The 27,966-nt window shown below is 40.4% G+C and overlaps 1 protein-coding gene across 4 annotated transcripts in view; it reads left to right on the top strand.

The window, feature by feature from the left end:
* Positions 1–27,966, top strand: part of SLIT3 (slit guidance ligand 3) — a 482,838-nt gene that overhangs the window by 370,779 nt on the left and 84,093 nt on the right. For all 4 annotated transcript variants that reach the window (XM_074552528.1, XM_074552527.1, XM_074552531.1 and 1 more), the window contains exons 17-23: positions 2,627–2,770; positions 5,176–5,319; positions 10,291–10,454; positions 12,939–13,071; positions 21,825–21,893; positions 22,959–23,030; positions 23,211–23,282. In XM_074552528.1, the coding sequence (XP_074408629.1) occupies positions 2,627–2,770; positions 5,176–5,319; positions 10,291–10,454; positions 12,939–13,071; positions 21,825–21,893; positions 22,959–23,030; positions 23,211–23,282 (798 nt within the window). The remainder of the gene's footprint in view (positions 1–2,626; positions 2,771–5,175; positions 5,320–10,290; positions 10,455–12,938; positions 13,072–21,824; positions 21,894–22,958; positions 23,031–23,210; positions 23,283–27,966) is intronic.

Below are 27,966 nucleotides of genomic sequence, written 5' to 3'. Positions count from 1 at the left end.
AAGAGGATGGGCTTTTCTGTAGTGGGAGTTTGCTATAAAATGTCAGTAGGTTTTTTTCTGGTAAAAAAATTCCTTGTCAAGTGTGATGATCACATATAAAAGAATCTTTTAGAGTTAGGAAGGATGGAGTTAGAGGTCTCAGAGTTGCAGACCAGGCAAAAGGTTACAGTGCTTTCATTTTTTAAACTTTATACCAGCTGATTATTTTTCCTGGTAACTCTTAGACTGAAAAGTATGTAATTCTTCATGTTTATTATTCTCGCTGTTCAGACTCTAGGAGGAAACTTTTTTTTTTTCCTTTTGGTGACTGAATGTTGTCATCTACCACTTTTTTTTGTTGTATTCTGATATGGGAAACTCCAACTCAGGAAGACAAATAACAAAATCCAGGTTGGCAGAACATCTGCTTTGTCAATACTCCAGGCAGGATTGCAGGACTGTAACATCTTTACCTATTTATTACTGCAGAGCTTCTCCTTTCTCTGCCTTGCAACTTTGATTTCAGCATAATGTTGGATTTGCAAATCTTTTGCATGGGAAAGGTATTTATAATTGGCTTCTTCTGAGGCTGCTGGCATATTTATGGGTAATTCTGTCTTGCTGAAAAGATCAGGCATTATTAACTCAAATGAGCAGAGTTGCCTATCTGCTGAAGTCCTTTGGCAGCAATTAAAATTCAGATGTTAGCACTGTATAAAGGTGCCAATTCCTTTGCAGATGGTGACCAGCTTTTGTCTCCAATATTTGCTCTTTTCTGCCTTCAGTATCTAATAGACCATTAAAATTGCCCCCCTGTTTTAATACATGTACCTAAATATCTTTTATATGGCAAAAAGTAACTAATAAAACTTTACAACTACAACTGTAGGTCAGTTTGCAATCTGCAAAGTCTTTGTCTGTTCTAGCAACTCACCCTCCTTTCCCACCACAAACATTTACTTACTTATTCTGTGCAAATATGCATCGTGGCATGATCTTTACCAGGAGGGGCATCTTTGGGAGCATTTATTTATGCCAGCATTCAGGAGAGATGCTGAGCTATAAACATTTCCACTGCAGAAATAGCTGAGCCCCAAAATTAAATGCATATGTCAGAATATCCTCCCTTGACTTGCTTTGACACTGAACATAAACTCTTCATGTGAGCCTTAGCACAAAGCACTAAACTTCTGGAAAGAGAAATCTGCCTGTAAGTATTTCTAGATGTTTTTATGTTATTTTTGGCTGATTGCTGGCGTGCTCCTATTCTTTCTGATCACAAGAAAGCACAAGAGGTGATGGGCCACATGCTGTAGGGCCCACTCTCTGACAGTTGTTCAGCAGACATAAACCAGTGTACTCCAGTTTCCCACATGAAACATATTTCCAAGGCTCTTTTTTTATTTTATTTTATTAAGTGATGACTTCTGAAAAGAGCAAGACCCACATTATTTCTATCTGAGGCCAAGCTGTCCTCTTTCCATGTCTTCTGTCAACTTTTATCCCAGTAAGATTGCCAGCTCTTCTGAGCAGAGTAACCCAGGTGTTAATCTGATACCTTGTCATTTGTTTTATATCACCTGGAATTGGATTTTGGAACTATTACTCATGCTGTGTCTGTGCTGGGATCATTTCTGGAATAATGTGCTATTCTGCATGAGTAATGGTGTTGGAATTTAGCATCTTCTTGGGAGCAAAAATATATCTTGTACTTTCTCCTTTTTGTTGTAGATAGTAAAACAAAGACCAGTGTTTCCTGTCATAGACCTCAGCAAATAGAATTATTCATCATAATCTATACAGGACATCATGGGAGATGTTTGAAGGACTCAGGCTCAAAGTTTTCATGTGCTTAAGGCCTTCTATATAAATGTTTTAAATAATTAAATGCCATTTATTTTTATGCATCTCTGATGGCACTTTTATCATTCAGAAATTGTCTTTTCATGGGGGTTTTCACAAATATGAAATATTCAGAAGATTAATTTTGCATTTCAGGAGAACTTCATTTGACTTTGTAGATCAAAGTTTTGTTATATGGATCTATAAGCAAACATCTTGTGACTGTATAGGCAGAGTAAACATTTCGAAAATAATGCTGTGTATTGCAGTGGCTGTGAATTGACAATTAAGTGATACTTGTTTCATTTTGAGTGGTGGTTTTTTGTTTAAGTGCACACACTAAAGTTGGTATGCGTTCATGGTACAGTGAATAAAAGTGGCCCATATTTCAATTTTTGACACCATTTCAATGTCAACATTAACTGGCTCTTGCCAGATGAGCACCCACACCCAAGCATTGTCCATAACTTCATGGACATGAATCAGATGCTGGAAACTCCCAAATACTGTTTGCAGACATATGGATAAGAAACAACTACATGAAGTATTAAAATCTGATATTATCTTGATTTAGCTGAAATAACTGTGGTTTTGATGAGTGCAAGGGAGCTATTTGTGAGAACATAGGAATACTTGGAATTTCTGGATGCTCTCCTTGCTGGCTGGCTGGCTGGCTGGATGGATGGATGGATCTCTCTAGATAACCACTCAAAGGAACAAATTCTCCCTATCTCCCTCCCTCCCGTGTGATGTTTGGAATGAAGCACTACTGATTTTCTTGTTGTCACTGGGTGTTTCCTTCCAGAAACCTGAGCAACAACAAGATCAAGGAGATCCGGGAGGGCGCGTTCGACGGCGCCGCGGGCGTGCAGGAGCTGATCCTGACGGAGAACCAGCTGGAGTCCGTGCATGGCAGGATGTTCAGGGGCCTCACGGGGCTCAAGACCCTGTAAGTGAGAGCCCTGCCTCTGTTCCTCCCTGGGCACTGCTCAGCCTCAGCAGTGCTGCTAAAATATCTGTGATTGCACAGCCAGTGCTGCTGCTCGGCCTTGAGGGTTTCAATCTATCTCTGCTCCTGGGCAGGTTTGAGATTTATGGGCTATTTCTATATAATGGACAGATTTTCACAAGGCTGACATGATGGGGAACCTGTCATGTGTCAGATTTGTGCACTTCCAGTCGTTTAATGCTTTTATTATTTTATTATTTCTTGTGGAAGCAAGACATTCAGGAACAGGTTTGCTATCACTTTGTCCACCCTCCCACTGTTCCTCCACCCAAATTGGAGCTGTGCTATAGGAAGAAAGCACTTGACTAGGTGGAGCTAGTCAAGAAATAGACTCTAGGAATCAAAATACAAATAAAATCTGCAATTTCATTAGCAAAAAAAAAAAATACTACTTATGTTGGAAGGTATCATGACACAATTAGTACAGTCCTTACTCAACTGTAAAAAGAAATTCAAGTTTCATTTCAAGGACTTTGTTCTGTGATGACAAATATGGAACTTTTGCAGTTCCATTAATATTTTTTGTGGTTACAGCCATCTGTTCTTCAATTTAATGTATGCACTTTAGTAAGGGATTTGAAAATACTGCCCATAGATATTAAATTAATTTTTATACTGTAAAGCAGCCTGTGGCAGTGCTCCTAAACAAAATTCAGCATTTTTTAATAAAAAGATGCTTAACATTCAAGCCATCCTGCTGACCTGACCTACATTTCCCCCAGCTGATAAAGCAGTCTAAATATACACAGCATGATATGAGGATTTGTGAGTCTAAGTGTTCTTTCAGGAAGGGCACACAGTGCATGGTGAACCATGATATGAAACCAAAGGCTTTGGCTTGAGGGACACATATTGCTATCCATTAATTGACTTTCTTTCAGCATTAAAATAGCAATCTTTTGCAAAGGGGTTGCATTTTTCAGGGTCATGGTCCAGCTTTTAAAAGGCTGTATGTTCCTGCAATGCAAGAAATCACTGTGCAGGACATATTTGCATTGAAATTATCCCGTCCTGCAGTTCTGCTGCCTGATACCTTCCATGCAGGGCAGGAGAAATGTTTCCTGCTGCTGCTGAGGGCCTTATTCTCCCATTTACTGCTTGTTCATTTTAGAGCTGATGCTCTTGACCTGGCAAAGGTGTTTCTCTGTGCCCTGTGGGTCTCTCCTGACACAGTTTCACCCCAGCTGCAATCCCAAAATCACAGAGACCGTGGTGCTGGTAACTGCACAGAGAGCAGTGATGCAAAAGCAGCACAGTGTTCAAAGAGGCAATGTCTGTGATGACACTCAGTGTTTTCCCAGCCACATCTAAACTCTCTCTGGTGATTTTCAGGCAGCATTGATGTAGCATTTCAGTGCCCAGCTAGCAGATACCAATGTGAGATTTAAATTTAAACTTCGGAGGGAGTCTGAATTTCCATTGTTCACTGGATACCCAGGAGTTGGATCCTCAGGGGTTAACCCTCCTCAGTTTGGGGATCAGTTCACTGCAGCAGCAGCAGGAGCTGCATGCACGTTGTGGGGCTTTGGTAGTGTGCTTTAATTACTGAATGATTTTTCACCCAAGTAGGAATATCACAGCAGTGCAGTGATGTTTACAAACCCAGATATTGATTGGCATGCAGTGTAACAAATACACATGAGCCTTTTCTGCAATGGAGTGAAACAAGATACTCCAGTCTTTCAGATTAATTGGGCTTTATTGTCGAGTTCATTGTTACCATAACAACTCAGAGAGATGGATCTTCCAAAACACAGCACTGATTCATCTGCTACAAGCACCAAGCAAAGACCATTTTATAGAATAATTACTGGGTTTTGTCTTCAGAATTAATGATGATAATGACATTCCAGAGCTTGTGCCAGATCTGAAAATCTTTCCTACAATATTCCTTGACTTTTGATGAGGATTCTGTTTTCTTCTGTGCTTTTGCATTGTGGAATACAAAAAACATCCAGGACATTAGCAGAAGTAATGCAGCCAGTATTGTTATTGTCACCCACTTCTGGCAGTCTTTCTCAAATGATCTCTGAAACACATCTCAGCCCACTCTCAGATATTTATTAAATTGAGCCTTTAGTTTTTATTTCAGGTTTGTCACTAGTAATAATTTTAATTGCATATTGCTTTCAGATGTGCAGCTCCCATAGCCTCTAATGCTGAGTGGAAGAGATGCATTTTAAATTCACAAGACCATGTTTATATGAACCTAACCCTCCTCTAGCTGTGTTCCACTTCAGCAATCAGTAAAACCAGAATGATTTCCAAAGCATCTCTTTGGTAAAGCACTTCCCACCCTGAATTATTAGCCAGTGGTTCCTAATTCCCTGTTTTAACCCTTGTAGGATGCTGAGGAGCAACTCCATCAGCTGCATCAACAACGACACCTTTGCTGGCCTGAGCTCAGTGAGGCTCCTGTCTCTGTATGACAACCACATCAGCACCATCACCCCTGGGGCCTTCAGCACCCTGGTCTCTCTGTCCACAATGTAAGTGATCTTTCTGTGGGATGAACATGGCATGGTGATGTTCTTCTGTGCTTTCCTTTTAAAAAGGACAATATTTCAGTTGATATGGAAAATATCGTCTAGGGAAAGAAAACTCCATCCTACTGAAATCACAGGTTTGGAGGATACAAGGTGTGATTTTTTTTTTTTTTAATTGAATAGTTTCGGCAACTTGCAGGTTGCAGCCTCAGGCAGGATGACTTTGTTTTGCTGTGTCACAGCCCAGTGCAACGAGCAGGAGAAGGTCATGTAAAACAATTTCTGCAGATTCACAGAGTGTAGCTTATCACACACTCAGCTCCCTGAAGCTGCTTTAGTGTCAGAAGAGTCTGATTTTGCAAGAACAGCTTTCTTGGATTTCAGTTAAATTAATTAAACATCAGAAGTCTACTGGCTGATTCTTAGATTTTCAGAGCATCTGAAGAAGATAAAATTATCAAATCTTACTGAATGTGAATTTGAAAATCCCAACCTAAGCTTTATTTTAATTCTCTTACACTCTTCAGTTATTCTTTGAAATATTTCCCATGCTTCTTAAATACTTTTACATGCTTTTTTAGTGTGTCCATTTTAATAAAGCACAGACTGATAAATATGGAAAGAAAGTCTGCCTTTTGTTTCCAACTGTGAGAGGGGACCCTGGTGTTGCTGTTAATGGAAAATGTCTGTCTTGAAAATACAGCCTAATTGTCCAGTCAAAATAAACTCACAATCCTATTGCATTTCAGGATTGGAAAACATTCTTCATCATGTTTGGGCAGAGAAGGATGTGTTGAATCTCTGCTGTTTTGTTGCTGACACTTTCCCTTTGCTGTGGCAACTTTTCACCAACAAATCAGTTATCATTTTGGCATTAGCTCTGTGCAGCATAAGGAACACAGAATTTTCTTTCCTTTTACATTGTGCAGTCCCAAGAATCTCCTCATAGTTGATGGACAAAGAGAGAAACACAAGCAGATTATTTTTATTGACTGTTTTCAAGTCTCTGGTCAAAGCAAGTGACAGTTGCTGAAAGCTGTTGTCACTGTGCTGCAGGCAGTGCCTGCTGCTCCTCTGTTCTCTGAATCAGTCTGTGAAGCCCCTACCTTGCTTTCATGGAATTCTCCTTGTCATATTTTGTTAGAGAATAGCCCATTTTCTTTTTTCATCTGTGGGAAAAGATTGTTGCACTTTCTAGCAAGAGCAATTAAAGCTGCTGCTGATTAGAATGCGTGGCTTAGGCACTGATTTATAATCCTGTTGGTTCCTAGCTGTGTCTTGGTGGAAGAGTTTGTTCTTTGACACATTTGCATTCTGTGTTTGATCTACAGGCAGAAAAGGTGTGGTTTTGACTTCTTTAGACCCTGGGTTGAGGCCATGGTGATTTTTGCCATTCAAATGCAGAATTCAGCTTTGTTCATTTCATGGCAGCTCTCTGCTGTAGGTGGATTTATTGGATGACAAACACCACTGAAGTTAGATGGTGTGACTGTTTTCCCTGTTCAGCCCACACTTTGGGAGCTAATGGGGCACTGTAATGCCTTACTTTCACATCTATCAATGGGAGACAGAAATTCATGCAATGTTCCATTTCCATTTTTATATTGGTATATTTGCAGCACTAAAGAGCATTGTTCCTTTTGGTCTTACCCTTTGTGAGTCAGTCTCATTGATATTCTACAAAAACGTGGTCAACTCTAAAAGTAATACCCTATCTAATGATTTTCAATAGAGGAAGAACATCTATTCGGTAGAAAAAGTTGCAATTTTTATTTTGTTGTTGGTCAAACTGGTCATACTGTAGTATCTTAATTTGAAGTGCCCTTGCAGTTCTTCACACAGAAAATTCAGTCATATCTTTTAGTCCTTACACAGTCAAGGGAAATATTTGCAAGCAGAACTGCTTTTCCATGGATTAATATTAAAATAACTGCATGACTGCATAATGCCAGAATGACATAAAACTATTCTTGTATAAACTTAACCTGAATTCCAGAATATATTTTCAATCTAATTTCAAAAACATCCAGATGTTTTCCAGCATGTTTTTCTAACAGGTCACTAGAATCCATTTAAATAGTTAATATTCTATGGCTTCTTTGTAATTTTGAAGAGGCACTCGTAGTAGGATATACATATTTCATTTCTCAAGACTTCTGTTTCCCCTTGATTTTTAAAATATGTCCATGTCCTTGAGTAAACACTTCTGAATTTAATGTTAGTACAAAATCTCTGCTGAAGTTTGATTGCTGTATTTCTGTCTGAGTGGGTAAATCACTATTGTGTGTGCAGGAACTCTGATTATTACTGATGAGTTTTCACATCCATTTTTCTGCCCAGCATTACTGTTTCTGATTTGAGAACTCCACTTAAATAGTCAGTTTCCTCAGTAAAGCTTTGACATACAATTAGCCTTTCCAGGCTTTCAATTCCATTTCAAGTCAAGTAGGAAATCTCTTTATCCATGTGATAGTTTAAGGAGGGACTTCATCTTGCATTTCTATCAAAAGTTGCATCACAGCCTTGCCATGGAAGGATCATGTATGTAGGGACATGTATGAACTTCAGACTGCATTAAAGCTAAAAATCCCTGCTCTGCAGTTGGAAAAGGATAAAAATCTAGAAGTTGCTAAAGTGGCAGGAGATCATGTGGAGTTATTGACAAGATAAATTTGTTCTTTTTCTGTCTGGAGTGATTTGAATTTCTAAATGGGAGACTTGTTTATTTGTTAATTTTATCTGTAACAACCTATTTCTTTCTTACTTCCCAAGAAAAATCATAATCCAACTTTTAAACTAAAAGAGTCCAAAAATTTCACATCATACATTAACCTGTGTTTGCCAAGAAGAAAAGGAGGCTTCGTGGATAGTTACATTAAGTCAAAACAATCTCTCCTCTCTAGACAGGGATAATTACTATTTCTTGATACAGAGCATTTTGTAGATGGAACGTTTGTGAAAGTTTTTGACAAGTCTTGGTAAGATGCTCTCTAGATGTACAAAATGTCCTTTACCCTCAGAGCTGCTGCTTTTTTCCAGAAACCTGATTATGCACACCTGCTGTTTGTTCCCAGTGGTAGATTACTCAGTTCTGAGGCTTTGTGAGATGGGAGCAGCTCTGTGAACATGATCTCACTCTCTCCCACCAGTGGAACAAATGGCCTTTGAAGCACCAGACATTTGGTTCAGGCACTCTGCTCATGCCAGAGTCTATCAGGGTGGAAAATATACAAAGCATCCTGCATGTGGTCCCATTATGGATTAAAGAGAATGGAAAACAATTCAGGAGGAAAGCAGTTAGAATTAGAGTATTGCTTTCAGTGCTTTTTTGCACCTTCTGTATGAAAGCTCTTGCGTAACCTGTTGGGTTTCTCACCTTTCTGCAGCGTTTGAGTCTAAGTGTGAAGCAGGTGGAGTGTTTTTATAGCATTATGCTGAGTTTTGTGCTCCCCCCAGCTCTCCTTTCTCCACAATGTCCATAAGCCTGTGTTAAATCCACGTGGGATTAACCCCAGAGCTCCAGGGCAGAGCAGTGATTGAAGTAGGCTGTGCTGCAGTGCTGAGAGCAGCTGTAAATCATATTGTGGCTCTGTGATTTTGGCCTAGAACCTACAGAATGTAGGAGTTGTTTTGGGTTTGCTTTCTAACTGCCCCACCTCAATTGTGCTGCATGTTTTTGTCTTCAGTACTATTGTTTTCTGAAGGAATTGTTTGGCTGAAGTCCTAATCTGATTTTGACTGCATATTTAGGTTTGTGAAAGCATCTTGGAAGTGAAGACTTAAAAGCTACTTCAGCTACTACACCTGCACTTGAAATGCCTGTTTCTTGCCTTCAAATTTCTTGTTTTAAAAGATATGCTATGACTTAAAGAAATTTCATTATTGTATTTCCTTCTGAGCTACCAAAATACTAACTCTTGGCCACATTCAGACATGATGTGAATATTCCATCAATATTAGTTTAGAGACTTCATTTTGCATGCACAGGCCCCAACAGCTCATTCTTCTTTGTGACTGAGGCTGCTGCTTCTCCCTCTCTGTACATGGCATAGACAGCTCTCTGTTTTTACCAGGGAGCTCAGCCTCTTTCCTTCAGCTGCAGTTTAGTTAGGAAGGAGCTGCTAAGCCAGGCTCTGTTCAGGCTCCATCCCTCTCGTGGAGGGATGATCAGATGATTGCTTTGGGGGCTGCACACCACAGCCCCGTGCCTGGCCTGCAGCTCTGGATGGAAGATATTTCAGGAGCTGCAGCAAGATTTGAAGCAGACCCCACAAAGTTCACAGGGCAGCAGAGCAGATGCTTTTCACTAAAAGTACCCAGACCTGAGAAATCTTCATAAGTGGCTCAAGATGACAGTGCTGCTATATATATCTATATATCTATATATCTATATATCTATATATCTATATATCTATATATCTATATATCTATATATCTATATAGATATATATCTATATATCTATATATCTATATATCTATATATCTATATATCTATATATCTACATGTACAGCACTATCCTTGCTGTTTCAATAGGAGCCCCAAATTCACTTGCCAGTGGCTCCCTCCTGGCTCTGGTTTGTGTGGGACAGAGGGAATGGGAGTGCTGGGGCAGGTACATGGTCATGGTGAAGATCATGCACACGTGGGTGCAGTTTGTGAGGTGAGTTTAGATTTGGGTGTGAGCTGTAGCTTGAGTTGAATTCCACAATAAATCCAGCCCTGGTAGTGGTGTAAGTATGTTTAAATAATATTTTTAAGCACTTTAGTTCATAAACATATATGTATATATGCATAATTATATATATTTTAATTATAATCTCAGCCCTAATATAAAACCTGCATCTGCAGAATGGAGTAGGGATCTCACAGGAACACAGGAAAGAGCCTGGATTTGGAGCCCCTCATCTTTCTGTGGTTATTTCAGTATTTCTGTATGTTCATGTGTAATGGAATCATCTTTTGTTCCCTTTCAGTAATTTGCTGGCTAATTCCTTTAATTGTAACTGCCATTTGGCCTGGCTGGGGAAGTGGCTGAGGAAGAAGAGAATTGTCAGTGGAAATCCACGCTGCTTGAAACCCTTTTTCTTGAAGGATATTCCAATCCAAGATGTAGATGTCCAGGACTTCACCTGTGATGGTAAGAAATTCCAGTTTGATTTGGCACTTGTGGTAATGTTGAGAAGGCTCCTCCTTACCAAGAAGTGCTGCACAGTAAAAATTTTGGTTTGGTGGTGGAAAAGGCAGCCACCTAGAGCTGAAGATCACTGTTCTCTATCAATGATATATTTTTATTCTTGATTTCCAGTTTCTGAATTTCTGCTATCTACACCTAAATATAATAATTATATTAATTTATTGTAGACAAATGCTGTGCTTTGTCTAATCCTGGTGTAATCCTCCCTTACTCTTAGTTAACACTCTGAAATCAGTGGGAGTCTTGGCTTGCTTGGAAAGTCTCTTAGATTTGGATAATATTCAAGGTCACCAGTAAAAGGTGAATACAGGGAAATAAAAAAAAAACCTTAGACATTATTTGAAATGACTCAGTGATGCTTCATGCTTTGTTGGGTCTATGTGAGTTTAAAAGAAAATACTCTGAGATTTCTTTCATTCTCCAGGTAATTTTTGTCTTCTAATCAAGCAGACTATAGAGAAACTAGTAAGGAGAACATTGCTTGATGAATGCCTTGCTAACTTGACTTGCAGCTTGTTGAGACCAGGGAGGCTGGAGGTGCAGTTAGTCATACCTCTAAAGAGACAATGAGAGTGATAGAAGTTCCCTACTTAGAGTAAAAATTAATTCCTGTCCTAGTCAAGCGATCTGGCAACAGGCCCAGGTTCTTGAGCTCGGAGCTCAAGAGACCCAAGTTTAGTCATAAAAGAATAATTCGCTTTTAATTTGAGAGAAAAAAAGCCCCAAAACCAACCAGAATCCTGGTCCACAGACTGACATTCCACACTAGGGAGAAAAGAAGAATCCTGGTGCACGAAATGTCATTCCACAGTTGGGAGCTTTCTCTGTCAGGCAGTAGCTTGGAGTTGAGGCAAATGGAAAGTAGGTGGTGGCAGGGTGTGAAACACAGAACACAGGGGAAAATTAAATATGCTGAAAAAACATGCTCTTTCTGCAGGTTTATGAAGGACTTTGAATTTTGTTTCCAGTCATTAAACTCAGTAGGGAAGAAAAGAAAAAGAAAATCTCAATTCTTCTGTAGTCCGGTGGTGCCTCCCCAGCCCTCTGAATGCAAATGATTCCTACCCATACATTCAGGGCTAATTCTGTTATCTTCTACCAGGACTTCCAGTCTGTTTCTTTAATGTCAATGCTCATGGGTGCTTCCAGCAGAGAGGAGGAATAACCAGATCTGTCTCAATTAGTCCTTGCATCAGTTAGGAGGAAGGAGCAGGCTGGGAGCTCTGGGTCTCAGCTCGGGCTGCCCGTGCTCACACAGAGTTTTGTGCTTCCCCTCCCTGTCATCCCCAGAATGTGCCATAAGTGTTTCCTTTCACATCCATGTGATCCTGCAGCAGCCATGTGCCTTATGTTTTGCAAAGCCTGTTGCTTTTGGGGAAAATCCATGCTTTAATGTTCTGAGCTTCAAAGCGTTGCTTTCTACTGCAGAAACCCTATTGTTCTTCAATTACAAGATTTAATCTGCTGTTTATGGACCTTTGAAACCATTTTTGGAGAAAGTTGATATTTTTAAGTGTGCACAGATGGATTGCCAGCAGTTGGAGTTGTGCTGCCTCAGTTTGTTGTTTGCCTGGTTATCGTTGTTGAAAACAATGAGGCTTTACAATTCAGATCATAAACAAAGTGCCAGGCTGACTTTGAAAGTAAAAAATAAACATCTAAAAGCTGAATTTAAAAAAAGTCTTCCAAAAGGAGAGTAGATAGTGAATATCATCTCTCTAGATGAATTTAGGGCAATGTGCTGGTCAAGCTCTCCATTTCAGCTGGTGGGGGGAGGCCTTTGGATTCATACATTGAATTGCATATAATTTGCAGAATTACAAAGTAGATTCTCCTTAGGAAAAAAAATATTTTAGATAAATAATATTTTAAAATATTTCTATTCAGTTTATGAGCTGTTCATGTTGCCTAGAGAACTTGCTTGAGGGCAAGCACTGGATCTGGTGTAAAATGAAAAGTAAAAAATAAACATCATTGGTAGTGATGAAAAGTAAAAAAATAAAACATCTAAAAGCTGCATTTTAAAAAAGTCTTCCAAAAGGAGAATAGATAGTGAATATCATCTCTGTAGATGAACTTAAGGGCAATGTGCTGGTCGAGCTCTCCATTTTAGCTGGTGGAGGGAGGATTTGGGATTCATACATTGGATTGCACTATATTATGAAGTAGCTTTCCCTTAGGAAAAAAAATTAAATGCATTAAATAATGTTTTAAAATATTACTATTCAGTTTATGAGCTGTTCATGTTGCCTAAAGAGCTTGCATGAGGTCAGGGTAATCCAAAGCACTGGTTCTGGTGTGCAATGCTGTGATGGTTACCCTGGATTCGGGCTGCCCCTCCCTGGTCCTTGTCACCAGTTATGTTCACAGTGGGTGCCTTGGGCTGCAGTGCTGATTTGCTCACGCCCTGCCTCTGTCCCTGTGCAGGTAATGACGAGAGCAGCTGCCTGCTGTCCCCTCCTTGTCCTGCCCAGTGTACCTGCGTGGACTCCGTGGTTCGCTGCAGCAACAAGGGGCTGCGCATGCTGCCCAAGGGGATCCCCAAGGATGTGACTGAGCTGTAAGTTACCCTCTACCTATCCCCTCTCTCAACAAGTTCATCAAACTGCATCCTAGAGAGCCTTTGTGGGTCCCTGGGGGGTTTGCCTTTGACTTTATCATCTGTGCTCTGGTGCTTCCCGTATGTTCTGACCATTATTCTTATTCTTATTTGTCCCTTGACTGAATAAATCGCTTTGTAATGGGAACAGAGTTTATCTGTCCTTGTACCCATTAATTCTGGGTGTAGGAACAAATGCATTTATTAGTATCAAATAATCCTGTAGTGCTTCTGTGAGAGCCCAAGCTCACAACAGGCAGTTTGAAGGGATGATGAAAATATGTTCCTGAGTTACGCAGCTGTGAGCTAATTATCCTCTGAGGAGATTAAAAAAAGAAAAAAAAAGGAAGCTGGTGGTGGAAACAAGGAATTCTTTTCTCCAAACCTCATGAAATGGCTAAAATAACAGATAATTAGATTATATTGCAAAGTAAATTCATCCTAGTTTAGAACCATCTTTCTAGTTGTCTTTTCATCCACGCTTCAGTAGGAATTTATAGTGGATTTTCTTTCCATGGAAAGAAAATATCCTGGTGGAACTGCTTGGCTTAAGCAGTTGGCAGTAGAAATACTGAGCTTTTCCCCTTTAGGCCCTTATTCAAATCTATCCCAGGTGAGTCATTACTGAAACTTGTTACAATCTCATCAGCATTTCTATGTGAAAATAATTGGTTGAGTTGGTTGGTATGTTTGATGAATTTTATAATGAACTAAAATCTGGTTCTGCTATTTTCTAGTACCAACTATTATTTTTATTCCCCTCATGGGGGGAGAATGGAGTTCACACTGTTTTTACCAGTGCTGTGGACAAACACAAGGCTTTGTGGGTGAAGGAGGGTACCGGAGATGCCTGGGGTAACTCAACATGGAAACTTTGCAATATGAATGCATCCTTGGAGCACTGATGACCAGGGCGTGGTTAATGGTGAATTGAATTGAACTGGAAGGCAATTCCTGGCCTGGATTCCTTTATATATTGCCATCAGTGTTAAGAAGTCTGCAAGGTCATCTCTGCTCTGCTTTTGTTCAGGTTTCATTGCATTCAAATGTAACTTGCCAGCAGTAAGGTATCACAGATGTTACTTTGATTTCCACTGCCACACTGAGGAATTTTTATGTTTAAATTTTGCATATTGAGTTGTGCTGATACTATCTGATACCCTGATGACATAGCTTTCACAAAAAGAGTAAAATTAATCTCACATTCTTAAAAACTGCTAAATTTCTTAACCATTTCTTGGCAAATGAGGCAATAGCCTGGAAGTGAGCAGTCTGAGTTCATAGGAGTTTACGTGACTGTCTTCTTCAGCAGGAGCCTCTTGGCTGTGCAAAGCTCTAGTTCAGCTTTCTGCTTTCCATCCAGAAATGTGTCAGCAGAACACAGACAGCCATGGACTGCCTGGCTCTGAATATTTCATATTCTGCAAATATAACCTTTGAATCTGTCCCAGCTGTCTCAAAATTCAATCCTGATCTCATTCTCCTCTCCACTAACATAAACTGAGCTCCTTATTTGTTTCTAAACCAAAAGATGGGTTGCAGGTACTGAGGCATGAAATTTCATGTGTTTGTGGAAACTGTGACAAGAATGAAGTAAGTAAATAAAAAATAATCAATCTTGCTTGCCTTTCTTCTGCTTCCAGATTGAGACAGAGATATTGCCCATAGCCTGCTGTATCATGCAGGTTACCAGTGTGAAGTTGCACATTTTTATTGTTCTGTGTTTGAGAATTTCCATTGTTGCTGTGAGAAGCAGCATCTCCAGTGGGACCCAGCCTCTTGTCTCATCTTGAGGACAGCTGGAACCTGGCAGAGGGAACCCAAAATCTTCCTGGGCACAGGGTGGATGAGATTTACCTTGTTCAGCTGCCCAAACCCAGAGTCTCAGGTGCCAAGGAGGTGCCAGGGACATGCAGGACTCCTGTCCCTGTGTCCCACAGCTCCCTCCCAGAGCAGGGACAGGATGCACAGGAGCATCTCAGTGCATTCAGTTTTTATGAATGCACCAGTCTGACGTTTATAACCTTCCACTGCTGATGTACTCATCTGCCAGGCACATTGCTTGCAGTGCTTTTTATTAAACTGCAGTGCTTTTGTGCAGCATGGTTTAAGAAAAAGAGCTGTCAGGTGTCTGCTTAAACCACTCTCTTGTGGCTGAATGTAGCCTTCTCATAAATTTCTTTAAATTCTCTTAGAGGTCTTAAAATAGTCTTAAAGGGGGAATCCTTTCCTTGTAACAGATATTAAATAGCACTGTGCAAAAATAAGCATACCTCTTGCACAGGCACACAGGGGAAATGTTGCCCTTTCTGGGTCAAATTTCACTGTACACTCAGCAGAGAGGATCCCCAGTAAAGTTTTATTGCAGGTGGACAGGAGACACAGGCTCACTCCTTTCAGTGCTCATTCTGAGTTTCTGTTTCAATGTGTATTTAGACAAGACATGTGAAAACCATTATCTCCTTCACATTTAGAGCTGGGAATGATAGGAGACATCCCTGTGTTTGGTTTGTGCCACCCTTGGGAGCAGGGATTACCTTGGCAGGGAAGGCTTCCATCTAGAAAAGAGTTGAAAAGATCACTCAGTGCTTTTTAGAGGAATGATGATGCAAGAAACTTCTATTTTCCAGTTTTTCCTTCAGAAAACCCTGTCATCATGGGCGAGCTCTCTTCCAGCTTCTTGGGAGTAGGAAAATATTCTGTTGTTTCTTGCAAATTCCTTCATTGTATATTCCTCCACTGTATATTTACATACTGCCTACATTTTTTCCCACTGTTTGTTTGCCCTGAAGAGAAACCTTGGGTTTTTTTGAATATATTCAGTTTTCTGCTCCAGATGTTCAGAAGTAAAATGTTCATGCAATGAAGTAGTTTGGAACTCAGCCTTGCTGCTGCTTAGTGTTTTAGGCTTTCCTTTAATTCTGTTTTTTTCCCCTAAATCTGTTTGAACTTAGTTTCCCATGCTCTTTCTCCTTTAATGTATTACCTCAGTGTGTGAACACTAGAATTTTGCCTTTTATTCACAAAAGTATAGTCTATTTCTAATAAAGTCTTATCTGACAGCATCCAGCTGCTTTTATGGACCTACAGCAAATAACATTTTGCACTGGGGAAAATCATTGGAGGCAATTATGTGGACGGTGTGCACAAGCTGTAGAATAATGAGTGTGGTGTGTTTTAGAATAAATATGTACCAATCATGTCATCTCTAGACTCCAAATGTTGTCATGACACTGAGCTATAGGATAGCACTGGTGGGATTGTTAGAAAAACCTGCACTCATACATCACTGTTAGGGATTGTTTTCCCTTCCATTTATATCAATGCAGGCTAATATTTGCATTACTTTTGCCATTTCTCTTTCCCTCCTCACAAAACTTCCTTCTCCTATTGCTGCTCCTTGTTCTGCCGGGTTGGTTGGTGTATTTGACACATCAGTTGTCATATTTATTTGGAGGTGTTTACCACCAATCCCAACCCTTTTTTTCCAGCTTCCAAGGCACTTGTGATTTCCTTAGACTTGTGACTAAAACCAGTGGCTTTTACCTGGGCTGTGCTGATCAATGCCTCAAATATGCCCACAGCAGTTTGGATAGCTGTGGAACGAATATTGTAACGGTTTGGCACCATTTTTCATCTTGATCAAAGGGAAACTCTGGAGTGAGATATTTGATAAAAATCATCTGCTTGAGAATGCAAATTCTCTTGTTTGTCTGGCAATTCACACTGTTCTACACAATAACCCTCAGCACAGGCATCAGGGGGTTTTCCTTTGATAACAAAGGAGATAAACAATTAGATTTATGTGGTCCTGCTCATTTTCTGCAGAGGGGGATTCTGCCATTGAGAGGAGGGAGAGTTTTGTGGAGGATATTTTAGTTATAGATGTGTGGTGGGTTCAGTGTTGATAATCACTAGTGCACTTGCTTATTTTGTGATGTGAGGTAGGATTAGGAGAAAGGCAGAGCAGGCTCAAAACTTTAAAAGGGCATAAAGAGAAATTTATTAACAGCAACTAAAAGAAAAAGTAGTAAGAATTAAAACAAAACCTTCAGGATGCTTCTCTCCCTACAACATTATCTTTACCGATGACAATGTAAAGAAACAAAATGTAAAATTCCAGTCAATTTACTACCTCTAAAGTAGTCTTTCTTCAGTTTCCTTCTATTTCCTCATGAAACAGAGGAATTAATCTGCATTTCACACCTGATAGTTTAGAATAAGTAAATAATATCAATATTATCAAATAATGTGTTCAGTAACGGGTAAATTTTGGGTCCATATCAGAAAGGTGACATTAGCACTAGCAGAGACAAAAGTTTAACTTAAAAACACAGCCATGTTTGTGTGTCACACATGGAGGTTGTGCTCTGATGGCAAATACAGCAAAACCCAGAGTCCAAATTTGCCAAAACTTATGATCCAAGATTCATATTTGAATCTAGATCCACACTTAATTTTTGTTTCCTCTCAACTCCAATTGAAGCTCTTAAAATTCTTGTTTGTGGATGTTTCCTCTTTCCCAGTCCAATTCTTTTTTTAGACCATTAGGAAATTAAATTTGACTCAAAATTTTAGGATAGTGGGTATGGACATGAACAGTTTTGGCGTGTAACTTAATTTCGGAGCTACATAAAACTGCCAAGTATCTTGGTTTTTGTAATGTAACATTCTTTGTGGAATATTTGAAGGAAAGGTTTTGTGCCTTTTCAATTACTGCCTGAGAACTGATTTGTCTCTCCAGCTTCTCCTCTTAGCATGGATTGCCACTGCAAGTTTGACTTTATGGCTGAATAGACACCTCAGATCAAAAAGGATTCCAAGTGATTCAGATTGTTACACAATGCTCTGGCACCTTGGGCTGGTTATATCACCTCCAACCCGAGTGGTTTCTGTACAGAAATAGACAAGTTGGGAAAAGAGCAGCTGTCATCTATAATGCACAGGTTTAAATGCTTTATGTGCAGTGTTGGTGTGTGTGAAGGATGCTGGATGAGCCCTGGGGCTGCTGCAGCCCTGTCCCACCCTGCCAGCCCCCCTGGCCATGCTCTAGAAGAATCCTGGCCAGGTAGGAAGGTGGTGGCTTTCTTTGAGAGCTGAACATGTATTTTGGGATTTTCTGGTTGGGTTCTTTCTCAATTTTTGCTCTGGCAATTGCTTGTTGGTTACAAGTCATTAGTGAGACTTGAGGATTCACAGCAGCATTCACAGGGTAAACACCAAAAACCTCCAATCTGATATTTAAACAGAGCCTAGAGACCTCAGGAAGCAAATGAGGTTGTTTTGGATAGCAGTCAGTGTCTATTTTAAGGCAAGTGACACTCAGTCTTGACTCTGTATATTAATAACTTGATTCCCAGAATTAAAATTAGTCACGAATTTTTCTTCATTCATACCAGAATTTCTTTGCATACCAGACACCATGGACATCATATTCCTTTGGCTGGAAAGAATTAAAAATTTAATCTTCCTTCCACATTGACTCTTTTATGGCCGTTTTGAGGGGCTTTTTGGCAGAGCATCTGGAGCTTCATCTCTGCTTTTTTTATTTATATAGATGCATTCATAAATACACAAAGTTTTGTGTCTCTGCCCATTTGCCCTCAGGAATAATTCCTTTATTCACTGTGTCCAGCTTCCAGCCCCCTGAGCCCAGCAAGGTGGGGAGGGGGTGCCCTGCACCCCAGCTCTGCCAGAGGCACCTCGAGGTCCCTGCTGCAGTTGTTTGCCCCAAATCCTGCATCCCACATCCTCCTGATTCTTGGCAAGCTCTTCTGCCCTAAAAGCCTTGCTTATTTCAAATTCTCTGCACTCAAATGTGCTTTCAGAATGAGTGCCTTCAGCTTGGAAAATGCTGCCACGTTTTGGATAATGGGGTGAGAGGTTTAGCAGTGGTGAATTGTTCTTATGGACACATGAAAAGCGTGTTATCAGTGCTTTTTCAGAATCAAATTGTGTTTATTCAGAAACTATAGCACTGGTATGAGTATTGCAGTTTTCTGCTAGCACATTTATATAACCATCAAATTGCTGCAGAGCAAATCCAGAGCTATTCAGAGCAGATCTTCTGTAGGAGTTTAACTCCAGGGGTCTGCATGTCTGGGTTAGTCTGAGTCATGAAGCACTGAATTAAAATGTGCACCCTTGACTTTTGATTGCCCCAGCAAGCAGATGAGGAGGAAAAAAACTTTGGCTCACTACCATGAGTTTGTTTAAATTGCAGGCTGTTTCATATTGAGATCAACTAGAGAATATCCTGAAAATATGTTCCTGAAGAATTCAACATATTGCAAGAGTCTCCTTTCCTAAAGGAAAATCATATATAACTTCCAAATACATAATACATGACCTGCTTTTGATTTCCTTTAGAAATCCTTAGAATTTTACATTTGGAATAAAGACTCGAACTCTAACCAGCCCTCTTGCATGGGTTTAAGATTTGTGATTTTCTGGGATGAAGGGGAAGGCACAGACTCCCAGCATCCTTCTGCATCCACAGCAGACCATGGCTGGAGGAAAGAGATGTGGTTTGCCCTGTTAGAAATGTGACATGCATGTCTAAACACTGAGAATCTCCAGTTTATAGTGGGAAATTACCAAGGAACTCCATTTTCACAATAATTTAAGAGATTTAGCCAAAATGCAGCAAGTGGCTTTCCACTTGTGGAAAATGTGGATTTCCATGGGAGGTGTAAGTGTTTCACAGCCAACCTGTCCTGTGGCTAGTGAGACTGTCCCTGCTGTGCTGGCTGTGCAACTATCTCACTTGTTGGAGGGGAGAGATTAATTAGTTCATAATTGAGAAAATAATTTCTTTTGGTTAAAAAGTCATAAGCTGGTGTTCCCACATTGTCCAGCCTAACCCTGGTGAGGATTGAGGTGAACTCTAAGGGCATTCTGCCAGGATGGGATCCTGTGCACATCCAGAAGGGATAACTGTGAGCCTGGCTGGAGCAGTTCAGCTGGAGTTCAGTACAAAAAGAGATTTGAAGCAGCAGAAAATGTTGAGAGGTCATTAAGCTGAAAAAAAAAAAAAGGTGGGGGAAGTAATACCAGCTATAAAATATATTATGTAAGAAATTCTGTTGGTTTTTATAGATTCTGGTTTTTTGAATGATGTAAAAATAAAGTTTGTGGGAAAATATTCTTGGATTTAGTTTACACAAGTATCTCTGTGCTGTTACAGTTAATGTAGAAGGGAACATAGGGCACAAGGATAATCTATTATTATTGCTGTTTGCTATAGTAAGTGCAGAATAAGGAGGCCTGTTGCCAAAGACAAGGAAGTTGTATGTGTGGAATAAAAATTCCTAACATGATTATCAGATTCTGTTTTCAGCAGCAGAGGCAGCACATGAAGTGTTCTGGTGTCTGTGGGCTGCATTTCCTGGCTACACTTGATTATGTTTCAAAACATTCCATATCAATTGCATTGCCCCATGTCTGCCTCAGGAAATATCCCTGCAGCACCATGTAAGGAAGGGAAATATCATTTTTTCTTTCATCCCACCTGTGGAGGGAGGAATGCATTCCTCCTCATGGAGCTCTCTGAGAAGGATGGGTTGGTTTCCCAGGCAAATGTTGATTCAGGAGGATGTGTGGAGAAACGCCTTGGCAGAGCCATGGTACCACAGTAGTCACTTTCCATTGGAGCTTTATTATTTTGGTATCTTCCACAGGTACCTAAAAGCCAAGGTTAAGGAACAAAACCTCCAGCTCTGTCTCTATTTTATTGTGATAAACAGGGAAACACCCACATCCCATTGCTTCCACAGTCAGCTGTGCAGACTGGAGTACCCACACTGTCTTTTAGGCAGGCTTTTTAAAAGTATTGTGATTTTTCAGGGGGCTTTGCTGAGTTAACTCACTGGTCACGTTTCTTAAGTGGAGAAAAAGTGCAAAATGGAGGCTCTCTTAGCCTGTATGAGGACTTAGGATTATCCCCTTTAGCCCTTCCATGCCTGTGTTTGCATAGAAATAGGTTCAGTGGCATCTCAAACACTGAAACTTCCAGACTAGAAACACATGATATGTTGTTAAATATATTTAGTGCACATAGGAGGAACCTCTGTTCCAGGAGAGCTTGGTCTTTGCTCTTTAATTTATACCAAGTTTTCCTCCTGTACCAAAGTGCTGTGAAAAGGAGAGGTGAGGAGGGTGCATTGCTGTGGTGGATGTGCCACAAACTTGTGGATGTTTGTTTGTGTTGATGCTGGAATTAATGGGACCTTTTGCAGCACAGGGATCTATCTGGGAGTGCAGCTCCTCTTCCCTTTCTGGCTGCACAAGGACCTTCCATGCCCAGGACAAATGGCAGGGTAAGGGAGCTGCCAGCACTGTCCTGCTGAATTTGTCAAATTTGAGATATTTGGGAAAGGTAACTCCAAGTTCAGGGCACAGGCCATGCAATTTTTCTCCCCTTCTTCAGCTGCTGTCACAGAAGAACCAAATGGTCACTTCTGTTTGCTGTAGGCCTGAGATCCTTTATGCACTTCCAAGTTTTAAAACAAATAAAGCGAATTAATAAGCTGCTGTCATGCTTTGCATGTGGGGTAATTCATTTATAAAGTAAAAGCTGTTAGAGTTTCAAAGCAATGAATCAAAGGTAATTTCATTAGTGACTGACTTTATGTTGTCCTCATTCATGGTGCAGATTGAGTGACGTGAGTTCTCCCTAATGTGTTTGTGTAATTGTCAAATGTGACTTTTTTCAGATACTTGGAAGGAAACCATCTGCCTGCTGTGCCAAAGGGGCTCTCTGCCTTCAGACACCTGACACTGATGTAAGAAACACGTGCTTTCAATGTCAGGGAAATTGCATGGCTCTCTCTGCACTGTGCTGTTGGTGGAACATAAATAATTGGTATTTGGAGTGGGGTGGGGGGAAAAAGCCCAACATCAAACCCCAAAACTTTCTGTAATTTGAATTTGGAAAGAATTTCACAGTGGACACTGCTGCCAGTAAATGTTCATAAAGAGTGAGGTGCCTGAGAAGCCCCTTGCTCTGCAGGACCCCAAGAGGACAAAGCTCTCACACAGACTGCTGCAGTTTCACTTGGCAGATTTATCTGTAAAGGTCATTAGCAGAGGAGACACATTCATTTGTGCTAGATGAGGCAGTATTTACAGGGCTAAGGCAATGACAATTTGCATAGCTCTTTCTTTTCTGAACAGTCTTGCAGATAGAAACACAGCTAGACTTTGTTTTGTAAATTGCTCCCTGAAATACACAGGAGTGAAATTCCCTGCCTGAACTATTTATCAGGAATTTTCAAATGCTGTTGGAATCAGCTGGGGAGATACTCCAGTCCAATGGGCTGGGCAACCTCAGACAAAAACAACACGGATGAAAAACTGGAATGCTTTGTTTCAAGATTGTTTTTTATTTAGAAACATCCCTAATTTTGGTTTTCAAGGGAGATCAATAGCAAAACAAAATGTTCTGGTTGAGTCTAAAAGACTTTTTAAAATGAAAAATGAAATTTTGTTTCAGTAGCTGTCAGTATGATAAGTATTTGGAAGTGGGGTACCATGAGTGCATTGCAAAGCAAGTTGGAACAGTAAACACTCAGCAGTGCTTGTATCATTTATTCATTTGTTCTTTTCATTGAATGCTGTATGCTGGAAAGATGCCTTAATGGTTCTCAGTCTGAGGCTTTTTAGGAGAGTCTGATATGCTTTTCCTTTAGAGCTCATTCAAAGTTGGTCAGAAAATACTCCAGTTGATAATATGCAACTTTTCAATTGCTTCCAAGCATTTTGCTGTGCAGATATCATGTAATATTTTCAAAAAGGCATTTTTCTCCATTCATACATGTAGATGATATTTTCTCTGTGTGTTTTTTCAGTGATTTGAGCAACAACAGCATCAGTGTCTTGGCCAATCACACCTTCAGCAACATGACTCAGTTATCCACGCTGTAAGTAGCCCAAAGTTCTGATAACAGCTTTAATTGCCTTTCCAACACCATCTAAGCTGTTGGGAAATTAATTATCTCTCGTTGCTTAAGCATGTGTGTCTCCATGCCTGTCTGTGGTTGAATTAGCAGTGAAATAAGCAAAGCCAGGCCAGAGTAGTGACTGTGCTCTCCCCTCTGCAGCATCCTGAGTTACAACAGGCTGCGGTGCATCCCTGTCCACGCCTTCACCGGGCTCCGCTCGCTGCGAGTGCTGTAAGTGATCCCTCCAGTGCAGCTCTGCAGGCTGCACCTGGGGCACGGAGGGGGCAATGGGCAGGGGGAAATGGATTTTCACATCATTGGTGTCAGTGTGTTTGTGCTCTGGTGGAATTTGTCCCATAGAGGCCAGAGCAGGTGAGCGCTAAAGCGCCATTACATATTTGCAGGAGGAGTGCAAATTCATTTGTTTGAATTTCCCTCAGGATTTACATTATGGAGCTTTTCTCTGAAAGGTGCAGGAACTGTCCCGAAAACAGATGATAGCTCCCGCATCAGAGGAACTGTCTCCAAAAAACTTCACAGAATCTGTTTCTGCTGCCTGAACAATGTTTGGGTGCTCCACAGGAAAAGGCTTTTCTCTTAGTCTGTATACATTTGGTTATAGAGTGTGAGTTTCCATTGGAGGCTTTATGGAAAACTTCTGTGCATTTTCAGAATATTTTCCATTGATGCACATTTATGCAGACAAGCTAGAATGGGATCTGAAGGGAAGTTAGAAGCCCCCACATTAAATCAGTGAATAAATCAGGCCAGTGGCTGGGCACCAGTAATGCTGAGATGCCTGTCTCAAATCTCCTTAAGTTGTGAATAAAATTACACCTCATATTGTCTGTGGGCCTGCTCAGTGATATCCGTGTGTGGTTTATTTCTTGGGAGGTCCTTTTCTTCACTCCTCCTTTCTTTCCAGTGTGGCTGCTTTCAGCAGCTTTGTGGATTAAACCATTTGTTTACAATCTCTTGTGAAATTCATCCTTACATTGTCTCAGAGTGTGGGCTGTGGGGCTGTTCCTCACTGCAAGAGCCTCTCCCAGCTTTCCTCAGGCATCTGCAGGATTGAATCCTGCTTTTCTCATATCCACTGCCTGATCAGAAACAAACCTGGGTTGGTTCTGTGGACACCTGGCCCCACATAGCTGTCAGGAAGGTGGATAAAGAACCTTCCCATGGCCCAGAGACACACCAAGACTTGCACAGTAGCCCAAGGGGATACATTAAATATCTTGTCTGTGGTGAAGGGGAGATAGCTCTGAACACTCAAAGCTCAGGACAGAGGAGCTGAAGATTGTTCTAAGTGCTTTGAAACTCCACATTGATATTTTCCATTTTTAAAAAAATAGATGATGTTCAGCTTCGGAAGTTTTTTAAAGAGCAGTGGTTGTTGTGTGTTGGTTCTATAAGTGTGGAATCAAAGTGTCAGCATGGGCAGTACTGGGACTGTGGGAGCAATAAGGCAGAGCTGCTTGGCTGAGACCTTTCACTGTGGTTTCAGTGGTAAAACAGATATCTCAGTTTCAGCCTCCCAGATTACAAGGCAGCTTTGGATTCCCACTGTTCATTAGCAAAAACAAGAAAGATTCGTGATTTGGATTTGTTGCTTTAAGTTTGGCTTGGGATCCTGATTTCTAGCACACAGGGATGGTCACATTTGAGCTGTTACATGAATCCTGAAATTCAGCCACAGATTAATATATTCTGTTTCATGGCCAAATAAATTATTCCATATGGAGCTGTCTTCTGGCCTGCTCCTGAGATGCAAGCTAGCTTGATTAAAGCTGCTGTGGGGCTCTCTACCCTGAATTACAGTGTGGATAAACCATGCCTCCCTCTTTCCAATAGCCACAATTTGTCTTTTCACTTCTGTTCTTGCAGGCCACATATGGGCAGGAACAGAGGGCAGTATTTTAATGGCAACTGTTGTTTTTTGGCTTTTTTTAAATGATTGCTAATCAAAAAGTGTCTTCCTCCTTCAAGGGAGAAACCTCCCATTGCCTTGCACAGAGCAGTGAAATGGGAATTTCTGCCTCTGCTCCCTGCTTTTGGAAGCCTCCAGATTGATTTGATTTATTATGGCCCACAAAACTCTGGTATCAGCTACAACTTTTGCCACGTGTCATCACTGTTGCTACTAAAAATCAATTCTCCAAAGAGAAAATGGTTTCCAAGAGACAATAGGAAATCTGTTACTGTCAGTTTTTTATTATCCATGCTCTCAGGGGAACTTAAAAGAGAAAACATCAGCAAAACAATTTTCACTTTTTTTTTTTTAATAAAAATATAGGGATCTCATTACTTTTGGCTGTGCATGCCTTTGGAAGTAGCAGACCCTTCTCATGAAGGTTTTCCAAAGTCCTTTGTTTTCTGTATTTTTGCCTCTATAGTAAATACAGTAAAAAAGTGCTTTGAAAATCAGAATAATCATAGCTGTATGATGCACTTGGTCTTTGACAGATATTTCGTTCTGAACTCCCTTTCTTAGATTTTTCAGCCCAAGCTCTGAGAAAACTGCAGAGTCAACATGTTTATGTTTAATTCTTAATATCTATCAGTGTTTACACAATCAGGTCTTTAATCTCAGCCTTCCCATCTCAGCTTTATCCATAATAGCAGCCAAAGGGTGCAGGAGAGCACAGGACATAAAGTCTGGAGATTTTTTTTAATAAGCAGAAGTAGGTTTTTGAGCCAAAGCTATTACAGTGAAAAGTTGTGGATTTGTTTTTCAGTTAATTTGTCCAAAGCTAGTCTTCTTAGAAACTAAATATAAACAGATTAGGGAAGCTGAGATTGAGACAAATTAAAAGTATTAGAGCTCTCTGAATGACCCAAACAGATTATTTTAAAGATCATTGTGTAATCACATATTTTTATATGTGACTTAGTTAAGAGGCAAAGTACAAAAATCAAAATAATTCCTAAGGTCACTAAATAATTGTCCATGTTATACTTAGGGGGAAAAGGGGTAAAATTGAATATTCTATTAAGAGACACTGCAGTTTTACTGAAAACTGATGGATATTTCCTGCAGCTCAAAGCTCAGACAAACACAAGTATGTGTGATGATAAAGCTGTCACCAGTAATTTTTGGGCACAAAGTTTTTGCAATGCACTTCCACTGCTGGGTGCTGCACGGATTTGACCTAACAGAAGCATCTGGGTGGGGTTTTTTATGTTTGGTTGTTTTTGTGGTTTTTTTGGGGGTTTTTTTGTGTTTTGTTTTTTGGGGTTTTTTTTTTCTTTTATCAGAGAATGATTCCTTGTATTTATGCAGTCATTTTTTTTTAAAGCTCTGCTGTTGTGAGCAGTGGCACCGTGGCTTCCCTGCCATCTGAGCTGTGCTGGCTCCTGCAGGCTTTGGCACCCTGGGGGCTCCCTGTGGTGTTTGCCCCTGGTGGGAGGTGGCTCTGAGAGCTCACATTTCTCTCTTCCCAAAAAACACATCCCCCTTGTCCTGCAGGAGCCCAGGGCTGGGACAATGGGCTGCCAGGCAGGACGTGGGAAGGGTCCATGAAAGAAAAACAACCAGGAAACCCCAGCCCAAAAGGATTTGTTGAATTGATTTCCTTCCCTGAAGGCAAAGGAATAAGTTAGTGGGGTTCTGTGTTGAAGGAAGTTTTGATTTCAAGGATTCTCAAGTGTTCTGTTACTGTGTCCTCCAGAGGGGATCCACATCACCTTAAATCCAAGCCCTTGCTGTTTGCTGGGGCTCAGACAAGAGGATCCCTACAAGTTGTGCCTTTGAGGGAGAATACACACATCAGTGTCTGTGCTTTAACTGTCCTAATGTGAAAGGATTTATTTGACCATTTTCTTGTAAGGAGATTTGGTATAAAAATGTGTTCCTGATGTTGATCCAAGAGGAAAGATTTTGTTGCACTGTTGAATTCTCTTGCCACTATTTATTATTGTGAGTTTCAAGAGGGGTTTAGCATTTGTCATTTTATTTTAGTTGCAGGAGTGATGATGTTGCTGACATGATTTTTTTATTAAAATGCAGGCACTTGCATCCATGAAACACCTCAGTGTTTGGGACATGTAATAAAGCAAATCCTTCTAAGGGTTTTATTTGATGGGTTTAAATTCTTACAGATAAATGGCCATGTCATTCTTCAGCTTCTCTTGGATGTTTCCAATACACCTAGAAGAGAAAATGTACTCCTTCACAGGATAAATGGGACTGATACAACCTGAAGATTAATATGTCTGTTTACAGAGAATTGCCTTGCAGTTTAAAAGATCAGCAATAAGCTCATCATGAACTTATTTAAATGGGCTCATTTCATTGATCATTTTGATGACAAGTGGTTGACTAGCTCTCCTCACACCACCAAAATACTCCTTGTTGAATAGCTGTGGGTTTGTCTCACTCAGTGGGTCATTCTGTACACAATTAGTGAGTGTGTTTTATCTGGAGTTACTGTGTGGGAGCTCACATCCTTCCTGTTCCTGTGCAGATTCATTTCTTGGAGATGCACCCTTATATATGGCAACTTATTATTAATAGTCAAAACCAAGGAAGGCTTAAAGGAAAATTTCAGAATCAGGATGTTGGAAGGGCATCAGGTACATCCTGGTGCAGCTAAAAGTGCTGTTAGAGAGGAAAGGTTGCAAAAAACAGATGGGTTTTATTTTTTCACTTAGGGCAGTTGTCTGTTTTGAGATTTGGATTGTTTTAAACCCAGTGTTTCAACAATAGGTACACTCACACAAATAAAAACTGTGATTGCTGTGTCAGCAAATCACCAGGTAAGTTAGGAAATAAATGACTTAAGGGCAAGAGCTGCTCCAAACCTCACAGCAGCTTTCTGTTTTCCACTCTCCTCTGCCATGTCTGGAGCACTGAAAGGAATTCCCATTTATGCTTCTCTATGTAACCCATGCACAAATGTGGGTCTTTTCTCAG

The sequence above is a fragment of the Zonotrichia albicollis genome, chromosome 15 (genome assembly GCF_047830755.1).
Source record: "Zonotrichia albicollis isolate bZonAlb1 chromosome 15, bZonAlb1.hap1, whole genome shotgun sequence".
In the NCBI taxonomy this organism is placed as follows: Eukaryota; Metazoa; Chordata; class Aves; order Passeriformes; family Passerellidae; genus Zonotrichia; species Zonotrichia albicollis.
This window is presented reverse-complemented; position numbering and strand designations above follow the sequence as displayed.